This window comes from Coenobita brevimanus, chromosome 102, assembly GCF_032717465.1.
Source record: "Coenobita brevimanus isolate Jiangsu-jjx chromosome 102, ASM3271746v2, whole genome shotgun sequence".
Taxonomy (NCBI): domain Eukaryota; kingdom Metazoa; phylum Arthropoda; class Malacostraca; order Decapoda; family Coenobitidae; genus Coenobita; species Coenobita brevimanus.
Window position 1 is genome coordinate 34,927,336 of NC_137055.1, and position 12,463 is coordinate 34,939,798.

Sequence of the window (12,463 nt, forward strand, 5' to 3'; positions counted from 1 at the left end):
CAGCATCAGTTTCAACCATTTTACAATGTAGCTCCACCTGTCTGAAAAAAGCTGTGATGTGTTGGAACCCATCGCTGACCTATAATGAGGATTGCTCGTACTTTATTGTTTCCCAACGCAATAATATAAGATATAAACTGTGCAATGCAGTGTCACCCTTACTAACACCAAGAATTTAAACAATACTTCCACTTTCTCTCTACCAGTAAATCCATCACTGATATTAACACAGCTTAGTTCTGATATGAAACTCCTTTAATTTTCACCTTGGGATACATTTCTAAACCCTGATATCTTATGACCAAGCAATATATACATAATGTACTATCATCTTTTTGTAAATAAACTGACATCTACTCTGTTCATATACTGTAGTTTTATAAACATACATCAACACACCAAAATGTATAAAGCTCAATTCAAACACTTATGTACACCTTCCAAACACAGTATTGCTGATATATGACCTAGATGCGATTTCATTACATGTTGACTCGCTCACAGGATTACCCAACATATTACTGGTATGTCGTATGCTTTTACTCCTCAAGTATCCATCATCATCCTGACCTCTTTTCCTCACCTATGACTAGGGTGAGGTTAGGAACTAGAAACAGGGAAAGAATAAATATGAGTCACTGTAATTCCTGACCTTTTTCCATACCAATATATAGGGTGAGGTAGCATCTAGAAACCAGGAGAGAGAAAGTGCATTAGCGATTACTGGTTGAGGGACAGTCACAGGATTCTGGTGAAAAGCTAATCAACCCTTTCAGCACTATGATGTACTTTTAATTTTGTTCTCACTACCTCCAGATGGCTGTTTTAAACAGAGAGACACCATCTTGTAATGAAGAGGTTAATGAATGCTATGGTATACAGTATCAAACCCACCTAGTTCAAAAAGTCGCACCTGAGCAAAATACAACAGTTTGGCAGCAGCAAAAATAACACAGATTAACCACTATGCCCTATGAACAGACATGACAGATGACTGAGTGGCATCTTGGTATCATCAAGCACCTGTGCACTTAACAATACATCACGAGACCCACTGGAGGTCAACTTTTATTTGTTCACAAACTTACAATACCAGAACAGTTCCATAATTTCTGAATAACTGATGGCTGTGCAGAACATTAACAAATAAATTTTGTGAAACCAATATTACATTCTATAAACTATTTGATTCAAGTTAAGAATGGCTCACAGAGTGTAAGGGATACATGGTTAATTTTTAAACTGCGGTGGTGGGATGGCTGGAGTGAGAGCCTGAAATCTTCAAGACTAGTGAGTTTGTTCTAAAATGCTGAGGATCTCTTACCCTTTTCAACTCAAATAATGATCTTGTATTGTCACACTGGATGGTCAATCTGACTAGTAACCCTGGAGATTCATTCCTATCTAAGAACAGGAGCTTCAACAAATTTAGTGCACTCATAACTCAGTGTCAAGCTGTCAGCCTACTTCCTTCAGGTAACAAACCAACTATTGTATGCTCAATTCCTGACAGATTACACAACAAAAATATTAGTTGAGAGGAGATCTCCAATGGATTAATAAACCATTGCTCCCAACCCCTCCTGTTCATAAAAGAACTTTCATTAACCAAATAAAGTCATCAGAGGCAACCCAGAAAAAAAAAAAAAAAAAAAAAAAAAAAAAAAGTCCTCTGGCAGATATACCAGGAAAAATAATATGGCAGAGGAGTCGTTCAAGAGGTGAAGGAAACGATGGAGAGGTTGGTGTGCAAAGAACATGACTGGTTCGGGAAGTTATAATATTATATATGGATCAAGCTCTTACCATGAGAAGAACAGCTTTATCAAGGAAACACTAGGAAGTTGTATGCAGTCTTACTAACTCTTGTAAAGGTATATGATAAGGGAAGAAGGACAGGCAATAGTGCCACACAGCAGCCAATCCCATATAACTCCCTCTGAGGTGCAAAGGCCTGAGACTAAGGTACCACCATCCAGTGCACATGATGGCAATATATATTCAAACCCCTCCAATTACTTCTTGGCTACTGTACCTATGCAAGACTGGAACATTCTAACCACCAACACCAGGCACTGCAGGAACTAATTTAATCACCTGAAGAATATATTTAATGTCTGTCACTCTTTCAAGTGTGGCTTCAATGGCTTCAACTATATTTGGAACTAAAACTACAAAAATATACTAAATTGTGAGATGTTTCTACAAGCTATGGGCTACATGAACAGTTTCAAAACTAAAGTTTTCTAAAAGGCTGCCTTCAATACACAACCATCATGTAGATGCAAAAATTCCATGACAAAAAGCACCTGGCAATTGAAAACAAATATCCTGGAATCCAGTTTCCATTCAACTCCTTATAAACAAATAAATAAAATACTTGTTCTTCTACCACTAGTATTGCAACCACAGCTTCTAACTCGTCTGTGTATCAACAACAATGTCAACAGCATTTTTCATAATAAAATTTATCCCTATAAGCTTTTAATGATTACAGTACAGATCAGTCAGAATAACTGAAGGCATTGATGCATTATAAAAATAACACTACTGCAAATTTTTTGCTGCTACACATGTGCCTCACATCTGCTGTGTGGAATTGCCATTCCAAGTGTTGTTTTCATCGTCGTCATCATCATCAGGATTGGAAAAGCGGTATATGTTGCCCTCTCGCCGCAGCCGAGCTTCTCCACGGTTACCATAGGCTCTGAGAATATATACATTTATAAAAATAAGAGTAAAGTGTGGTTAAAAATTTGTGATCAACCAAACAATCATCACTCTTAGGCAGGGAACTCAACACTAAGTAAAAAGACTGAAAGTTCAAGCTGAGATAATCACTTTGTTATATGTCTCCTTACATATGCACGTCAGATTTCTTCTCTTCGCTTTCATCAGGTATCCTGATGAACAGGGAGAAAGCATGTTATCTGAATACTGTTACCAAATTCACCTCCCTATCTGCATGTACCCGAGTCTTGGGACCATATTCTGGTGGGTCTGGGAAGACTTCTAACATCTCTTTCTTAGTGATTCACATTGCATACCTTAAAATTCTGCTTTAAAGTATCTAAATCTTTTTTATCTAAACACAGACTGCATTATAATCACCACCATCATCATAAACCAGACCTACTCTCCAATCTCCTCCCTAAGGATGGAGTGAGGTAGGGTCCACGAAGAATTAAAAAAAAGCTAGTCTGCTTATTTAAATGGACCAAATTCTTACTTAACATCACTAACATCATGCCTAATGAAATAGACCAAACATTCACTTACATATCGTTTAAGTTCCTGGAATACTGACTCCATCTCAAGGGCCTAGTAATCTGTAAATTAATATTTTGGTATTTTTCTTTACAAATGCACTTCATACATGTCTACTAAATAGAGCCATCCCATCAACAATAAAGTTTTACATCAACATTTTACTTACCATTCCATACATCACTCAATCCTTCAAAAGTTCTTGGCTCCATCTCATATGCTACACAGTCCACTTGCATTACTGTATAATTTCACCCCTATGACACTGTCATTACCGTGGTCCCTGGCTCATCTGAAAGTGAATCCAGTGGGCTGCAGGCAGAAGCTCCCCTCCTCCTGCAGTCCACCATCCTCCTCCTGGTGAACAGGGAGGGAGGTGAGGATCCTCTGTATAACACTGCCAGGTTATGTTAGTGCCTTCTCCGGCATGACCTTTTTTATTAAATGTGCACATACAAAAGGTAGAGACTAACGTTTGAGGGCGGTTGCGTGTGGTTGCCGAGCCCTCCTCCTGTTTTGGCTTAGGTTCTGCTGGTCCATTTGCATTGCTGCGGACAGGACGATTCTCTCCACCTCCCCCACCCATGAAACGTCGCAACATGCCCAACAAAAAGGTGATGGGGGTGAGAAGGAGCCACAGGATGTCCCAGAACCCACCACCACCACCACTGGTTAGTGACCTCCCCACACCACTACCACCACTAGCCTGCTGACAACAATACCCTAATTAATTCAAAGTCCAATTACCAATAACTGTTTTTCATCTCTCACATTGACAGACAAACTATTGTAACCAAGTCTATACATGGCTACATAATACTGGCAACAGAGTTCTTATTTTTTATTGTATCATCTCCTGGACACTGAAATTACTAAGTTTTCTCTCTGTTTTATTTTTTCTTCTGCTATTATATTCATGGTAAATAAAAGGAAATTTACTCACTCAAGTTTCTTTCCTAATTACTGTGAAAAACTGATTTATCAGATACCCCCATTTTACTGTACCAACTGAATGAAAAAAGCTGTCATATATTGGAACACATCACAGACTTATAACAGGAACTTTTTGTATTCTCTTTCTCTCTCTCCCTCTCTCGCACACACACACACACACAAACACACACACACACACACACACACACACACACACACACACACACACAGGGGAAAACAAACACAAAGAATGCTTAATAGTAAAGAATACTTGTGATATAATCATACCGGCAAAATAGCCAATATGGCAGAAGGCACAAGTCCCAGGTCCCTGAGAGACATAGCATTATCTTCGGCTCTGAATGACCCCTGATGGACAGTTGAGGCCAGGGTGAAAGAGGAGAAAGGAAGAGCTATGTTATCTTGGATGTACTGCCGCACCTCATCCAGTGTTGTGGTGGCAGGGAACTGGGCAAGACTGGAGCTGCCATTGGGTAGGCGGAACTTCAGTCTGGATGTGTTGCTGAAACAAGAGATACTTCATCATTATCATCATTATGGCCTTTCTTTCCCACCTAAGAATGGGGTGAAGCAAAATCCATAAACATGGAAAAAGAAAGTATAAAAGTGGGTGGACTATCAATAGCATGCTCCGTGAAATTTATCACACAACTATTCATAAATCACCACTGATATCTGCAATGCAACAAATTAATGTCAATGTGAATAAGTGGTAATACCAAAAACCACCACCACTTTAGTTATGCTTACTATCCGGACATAATATATTTACATCCATCCATCATCTTTCTTTTTATTATCATCAGAAACATAACACCACAGGGCTAGATTACTCAGTCCCAACATTTAAGGTGTGAGTGAGCAGTCTCAATTACCAGAGTGGCAGTGTGAAAGCAATAAATCCCAACTATCCCTAGGATATAAACTTTCAGGTCCCATTCAGTTAGTGCCTAAACCCAACAACCATCTAGCATCATTTGGTTATATGGTTACCACCTAATGTAGGTGGTAAATGGTTTCCTGGATTACAAGAAATCACTTGGATTGTCATTTTGTGTGGTCTCCTTAAGGTTGCACCACATTAAGTAAGAGGCTGGTAAATGCCCCTAACGTACCCATTATCTCTAACCTTGAAAACTACATTCCAAAACTGGGATTAAGTATGCAGTGGTTTGGTGTGCTGCTGTCTGACCTGGTGGAAGGTGTAGGAGTGGGCTGGGGTGCAGGTCTGGCAGAGGCGGCAACATCAGGTCCCGGGGGTGGTTGCTCACCTCGCAGAAGGGCAGCACGGGCTTCTCTTTCGGCACGGTCTGTGGCAATCTGCGCTCTGTGGGAAAAGAACATTGCTGCCATTTTCATCTTAACTTGGCTTAAGACTGCCATATCTCCATTACGAATACAGTCATAGTGAGAGATTAGCACTAGATTATAGTGCTAGTCATGACAAGATGCTATGGAAATACAGTAATGCAGAGATGTAGAACTGTAATGTCTTTAAAGTCCCGTATTTTGAGATGTCTGGTTATATACAGTGAAGAAACAAGGCTCAATCAATACACTAATCTTTCTATTCAAAAGCTGCCACGAAATAGTGAGACACAGATTAATTAAACAATAAACAAAAGAACATACATGTGCCACATTCAGTATCTGAATGGTACAGGATGAAGTGTTAGGGAGTTTCCTGACCCCTTCAATCGAGTGAATTGGTTTCATAATTTATTCCTGCTATCTCCAGGAAGTTTTATTTAGCTCTGGGTAAACCTCTTTTACTGAAGGGGCAAATGAAGGCTATCTCTAACTTCTCCAGTTTGAAAAGGCTTTCCTGAGCTGAATAAATTTGTCTGGAGCAAGTAACCAGTAGTAGTGATAGCAACAGTTACAACACTAGGTTCATTTGAACCTAAACCTGGTGGACTGCGGGCTACAATTACCCTTCTTTCATAGATCACCATCCTCCTTTCAGAGGATAAGCAGGGAACTGAAGAACACTTGTATAACCAAGCAGCTCCACTGCCCAGTCATATTGGTACCATTACATGAAGGCAATCCTCTTCAGCACCAAACATTATGATGAAAAATGTTATTGGAGTGAGGGGGTTAACTAAAAAAAATATTGTCCTAGTCAATTACCTGACTCTCTCTCGTGCTAGCCTGTCTTCCTCCTTGTCTCTCTTCCTTTCCAGTACTGCTTGTTTTATGTTTTCCTCCTCTTGCTGTTGCCTTTGCTTGGCTATTTCCTGTCCCATTTTTCTCCGATCTATTTCCTTTTGACGTCCTTCCTACAAAATGAAAAGAAACATTATCATAATCCTATTCCTACTAATAAACAGGGCATGTAGGGTCCAGCTCTTACATACACCACTGACAGCACTCATTCAGGTTCCTTGTTCAACAAATCAGACAATCCTCACCACTATCATCTTACTTCCAGTAGCTAATCTTGCACACAAGGGTACTTGTCATTAACAGTAAACTACTGTATAGCAGAATACAAAAGCAAAAATACATGCTTATAATATTGACTGATTACAATCTATTAGTGACACGACATAATCTAGTCTGAGGACATATGTAACAGATGCAGATTAATGCTGTACAATCAATAAAATACAACAGTTTACCTCAGCCTTTTCTCTAGCATCTTTAGCTTGTTTCTCTGCCAGCAATGCTTTGGCTCTCTCCACTTTCTCCTCAAGGCTTAAGTCTGCTGGGTTGGCATTCTCACTGTCATCTAAGCCATAAACCAAGAAGAAATGATAGACAAGATAAATACACAGTAATACCATTATCATACAGTGCTTCGTAATTCAATATTCATTCTGTTACAACACTTGCCACATAAGACGGTTTAACATATGGTAAGGTAACGTAAAGGGGAAGACATCGCTAGATGGTTAACCACGGTGCTCATCTCTGTAACTTATACTCAAAGGCTTCACTGGTTTACTCATGTTTCATATAGATGATATTTACCAGCTTAAGAAAGCCCTCAGTTGCAATGGAGTGAAGTCTCTATCTAGCTCCTCCAGTTTGAGAAGTCTCTCCTATGCTTAATACACTACTTGGAGATAACAAAAAGAAAAAATACAGTACATCATCAGAGTGCAGGGGGTTAAATATCAAAACATACAGTACTGCAGTGCATAATGCACTACACAAACCCACCTGACTCTTTACTGACATCTGGCACCTGCTCCTTGCCTTCTACATCATTTGCTACACTAGCTCCCACACCTGCTCCCCCAGGGTTCTCCTCATCACACGTTGAAGCCTCAGCACAAGCATCTGCTCCAGCCTCTGCTCCCTGTAGCTGCTGTGTCTGACTACTACTGGGGACTGGTTCTGCAGCAGCTGTGGGTGTTTGGACTGTAGGTGTGGCTGCACTGGTAGCACCTTCCTGTAATAAATAGATATAGTATTCTGAAGTATGAATTCAGTAGTTCACGAGGGCTTCCCAATACCTGTTTCTAGATTCCTACCACCATACCTATTACTGGGAGATAATGGATATGATGATGATGATGATGATGAAAGAAATGAATATGATGATAACAACAATAATGATGATGGAACCGATGATGAAAAAAAAAAAAAAAAAAATGCAGTCTCACCTTCCTTGGCACCAATTTCTCTAGCTTCTGTGTGAGAGTACTGGGTGTGAGTGGCCCACCCAGCACCTCGAGTGGAATCCCGGTCTCTCCACTGATGAAGAACAGAGACGGCACCAATACCAGTGGGTCTGAGGCACAGTTAAGGAAAATGTGTGGCAGATATCCCTTTAGCTTTGACATGTGGGTAAACCAAAATATTCCTTATCTGTGACCTGTGGATAAACTTGAAAATCCCTGTGGCAGGAACTCATACACCTCTCTGGAAAGAATATGGAGTAAACTCACACAGCCTTTGCCTGGGACATGGGGGTAAACTCAAACCCGTTTAGCTATGACATGGGGATAAACTTGAACATCCCTTTAACTGTGACTTGGGGATAACTCAAACATCCCTTTGACTACAAAGAAAGAAAGAAAGAAAAAAAAAAAGTTCATGGTTGCAACATTCAGCTGAGGTAAACCCTGGGCGAATCAAATCTCATTTCAAGTGCTTGAACTGCTCAAAATATTTCTTTAAATTCTGGCAGTTTCAGTTTTCATTGTTAATGAAACCTGCATTCTCTCTGACTCACCCTCCCCTTTCTCATATACCTCTCCATTCATCCCTCCATCTCATCTTCAGTATTCACCTCCCTCTTCCCCCCCTCTCCATCTAACTCACACTTTCCTAGTCAGTCAATCCACTACGTAAACCAAAATGAGAATAATGTACTGTAGTCACTGAAAAAGGATACATATTTGAGAAAACTGCTTGGCACCCTCTGTTCCATTCTCCAATTGTATGGCGACAAAGCTCTCAGAGCCAAGCACAGCCACAACTTCTTCCTGGCCTAGGGTCTCATCGGTTGTTTTGGAGGCTTCTGATGAGTCTGTAATAAATGGAATGGAAGTCAATGTGGTGGAAAACATATAAGTAGGGAAGTTGGGATCATATACAACTTTCACTGGGAGAGGGATGCCTTCGTGTGCTGGTGCTGATACAACCAGAACATTTAACTGCTTGGTTATACAGTACAAACATCCATCATTTACATCCTTATCCCCAAAAGGAGGATGGTGAACTGCATGAGATCAGCTTAAGCCTGTAGTCCACTACGATCACATTTCAAGTGAAACTAGGGCAATAATTACTGCTACAGCTAGTACTGGCTGATCAGCTGTCAGGCTGGAGATTTGGTTAACACATTATTTTTAATGTAACAGGTTGAATGGGCCTGCCTGTGTGGTTTCTGCATACAAGGGAAGCTTAGTTAGCTCCTTTAGTCTGATGGCATATTATTAATTTTATCTTGTTACAATATGCTGATTTTATTCACCTTACATTATTGGTAGACTTTTTGAACAGGAAAGGGTTAAAATACATAGCTACAGCTTTCGTTAACTTCTTCACTAACAAAGGGTTCTCCTAACTTGAACAGAATCACCTAGAGAGGGCAAGAACAAATCAAGAAAATATACCAATCACAGTTTACTGTATAAAACAGTAACACAGGCTTAGCTAGTAACATCAGAGTAAAAAAAAATAATAATAATACTCAAACTCACTAATATACAAGCAGCTGCTATCCTAACTTACCATGGACGTACACCACAAAGATGGCATTGCGTGACTTGGCAGCTGCAATAGCCTCAGGGATGCTGCCTGCAAACCACTTCATCACTGCTGTATTTTAGAAGTGCTACGGCTCATGCAGGGGAGGCTCGCTAGAAGTACTGAAAGAGAACAAGACATCAGTATCTACCATCAGTAAAACAGTTGCAATTTTATTTACTGTACTCTAACATTATCAAGGTCTCTAACCCTTTTCTACTCAGTCCATTTTCCTGAGACTGATCCTGATTACTGAGTGAGCTCTGAGAGGGTTAACTTGGGGTGGAGGAAACCAAGAGGAAGGCCACGAAACTCGCAGCTGGAGCAGGTCAATCATCCCTGTCCAGAAATATTTAGAGGGGAAAGAGTTGCTGCCCGGGAGGTTGCACAAAGGGACACCTGTAGGTGGCGCCGGAGGGTAAGTAAGGTTATGCCCCCTGAGGCATTTGCCCCATATGATGATGTCGGTTTCATATGCAAGCCTTTGAACACTTTTTTGCTTATCTTTTCAGGTCTATTTGCATATGCCTTTACTACTACTGTAATGCTTTTATGCATTTATCTGTCATTAGGTAAAACATGGGTGAGGTAAATTTGGAAAGACCCCAAATATAATGCCACTTGGACCCCCAGAAGGCTGGAACCAGTGGTGGATGTACAAAGATCCCCCACACAGAAAGTTCTTTACCCTATGGTAGTGCGCATACACAAGACCGTTGCTCGTGCACAGTAGCTGCTGCCAGTGCAATTGTCGTTTGCAAAAAGTTTGCCCTATAGGAAACCTAAAGATGCATCCTAATCTACTCTATCCTAACCTAGCTTATCCTAAATGGGGGACCTTTGACCATCAGATCCCACACCCATGTTGACCATCTAGAAGAACTTTGAGCACATGACACCAACACTGCACCCATGACTTAGTATTCAAGTTGTGAGTGTGGCACACTTCCTCCAAATGAAAATAAACCAACTTACACATGTCGTTCAATCTGGTATGATTTAGAAATATGGAAAAGGAGAACATGAAGTAGGAGAACCGTAAGTGTCAAATGATTACAGAATGCACAAAACCCTATTAATGTGATAAATACACGGCAAGGTCAATTACTTCTATGAATGAGCTGATGTACAAGCACTTATCTAAGTTATACTATTTAAAAAAAAAAAAAAAAAAAAAAAGTGAAAACTCCGGAATACTTGCATCATTCATTCCCTCTCGTCACGGCTCAGCCTTATTATTGTGGGTCATTATTGTAACATTCTCGAAAACTCCCTTGGTGTATTATGCAATTTCAGGCAAAATTGTACGCAACAAACGATATACGAGTTTGTATACTACGGTAAACCTACAAATGTCATGTTAACCTGCGTGTCATTATACAGCTGATAAGAGACACTTTTTTGTATTAGAAATTCTCCTATTACACAGGCCATGTACATCATAAATAAGGAAATTACGTCTATTTTCATGTATTAAGATTATTACACAGCCTACATAAGATATTCCTACTCACCATCAAACCACACAGGTTGATGTTGATGTCAGCTGGTAGGACTGATGGGACTATCTCTATGGTAACTGGAGAATCTATGAATAATCATAATAAATATTCTACATGGTCACAAGTATGTCATGTTCACCATATAATTTTTAATACATTTTTCAAAACTTAAGTTAACAAGTAAAGTTCCTTATTATTAGTATCGTTGCTTGCTTAAATATTGAAGCCATTTGGTAGCCATCTTGCTTTACCAGAGTTGCTGAACGTGTGTGTGTGTGTGTGTGTAAAGGTTGGAATTATGAGTTTTGATATATGGCATGAACGGTACTGGCTCGGGACAGTAAGCGTAGAAGGCTGACCTCTCTCCTCAATGGACAGTTCTCTAGATATGCGTATCAGTTATCCTTTTACCATAGTCCTATTGTGTATGTATAAAGTTACACAATAAAATGTAAATATGGGTTGAGCCACACAAGCTTGAGTTTCCCGGGGCTTGAAAGATTAGCCCATTCAGCCCAAGGACGTCTTTTAAAATGCACGAGTATGGCTAGGAGAGGGCCGGTCAGCAAGTCCCACCCTAAGGATTTTTGTGGGCATGTTTTACTCTTTAGTCCTACGTGGTGCTTCACTTTAGCGATGCCCCATACACTCCCACACCTGTCTGTTCCGAAATGAATGAGTTATAAAAATCTATCTATCCATCAATAGCCTGACGCCTTGATCCTGTAATGGGTGGCCACAAACCAATCGCCTCCATATCGCCCGTCCCCTGCCATTTCGCTGCCCTCCCCCCAACTCACACCACTCTTATAATAGCTCTCCATCCCTCCGTCTAATCCTCTACCTAGCCCCTTCTACCCGGGGAAAAATATCTTGCCCTCTCCAGACGATTTTACTCAACCTGGGAAGAATATCAAGCAAGGGGCGTGGGAGGTAACTTAGGTCGTATCAAACCCCTCAAGTTGAGTCTCCTAAGCCGCATAAACTCTTCAGAAGGTAGCAGGAATAAATTTTAAAAGGCATCCTCGGAGTGAAGGGTTCGTTTAATCGTCCAGTGGTGTTAAGAAAGTGAAAAAAAAAAATATATATTCTCAGGCGGTGGGGTCCGGTCCAAACTTGTGCCCGCCAAACCGTTTTCTTCCATCCCTCACTCGGCAAAATTCAGCCTCAAGCAATCAAAACAACATCCAAAAAACAGGAAAATTAAGACAAGCCAATCAACAGTTGTCTCCTTACAATCAAAACAACATCCAAAACAACAGGAAAATTAAGACAAGCCAATCAACAGTTGTCTCCCTACAATCAAAACAACATCCAAAACAACGGGGAAAATAAGACAAGCGGGGTAATCAACAGTTCTCTCCTCACATCAAAACAACATCCAAGACAACAGGAAAAATAAGACAAGCGGGGTAATCAACAGCTGTCTTTATTTCATACAGTTTCCAGAGGACTCGGTTGGTGTGGGAGGGTTAGATTTGGCTGATTGGGTTAGGTCAGGGCAGGTTGGGTTAACTGTGATGAGATTAAGTTAA

At 40.4% G+C, this 12,463-nt stretch overlaps 1 protein-coding gene across 1 annotated transcript; it reads right to left on the bottom strand.

Moving 5' to 3' along the window:
• Positions 1–2,069: 2,069 nt before the first annotated feature.
• Positions 2,070–9,531, bottom strand: LOC145415309 (UBX domain-containing protein 4-like). The gene is made up of 10 exons (XM_080284581.1): positions 9,412–9,531; positions 8,570–8,704; positions 7,836–7,963; positions 7,390–7,621; positions 6,846–6,955; positions 6,355–6,503; positions 5,414–5,548; positions 4,489–4,723; positions 3,741–3,973; positions 2,070–2,707 (listed from the first exon to the last, which is right to left on the bottom strand). The coding sequence occupies exons 1-10, from the start codon at positions 9,491–9,493 to the stop codon at positions 2,581–2,583; spliced, it is 1,566 nt and encodes a 521-aa protein (XP_080140707.1). The 5' UTR covers positions 9,494–9,531; the 3' UTR covers positions 2,070–2,580.
• Positions 9,532–12,463: the final 2,932 nt, after the last annotated feature.

Excerpts from the sequence above, each read along its gene's own strand:
- LOC145415309 (XM_080284581.1), bottom strand. The coding sequence starts at position 9,493 with ATGAAGTGGTTTGCAGGCAGCATCCCTGAGGCTATTGCAGCTGCCAAG. Across the intron at positions 7,622-7,835 it reads AGAAATTGGTGCCAAGGAAG|GAAGGTGCTACCAGTGCAGC; the intron begins GTGAGACTGCAT and ends TATTTATTACAG. Across the intron at positions 5,549-6,354 it reads CTAGCACGAGAGAGAGTCAG|AGCGCAGATTGCCACAGACC; the intron begins GTAATTGACTAG and ends CTTTTCCCACAG.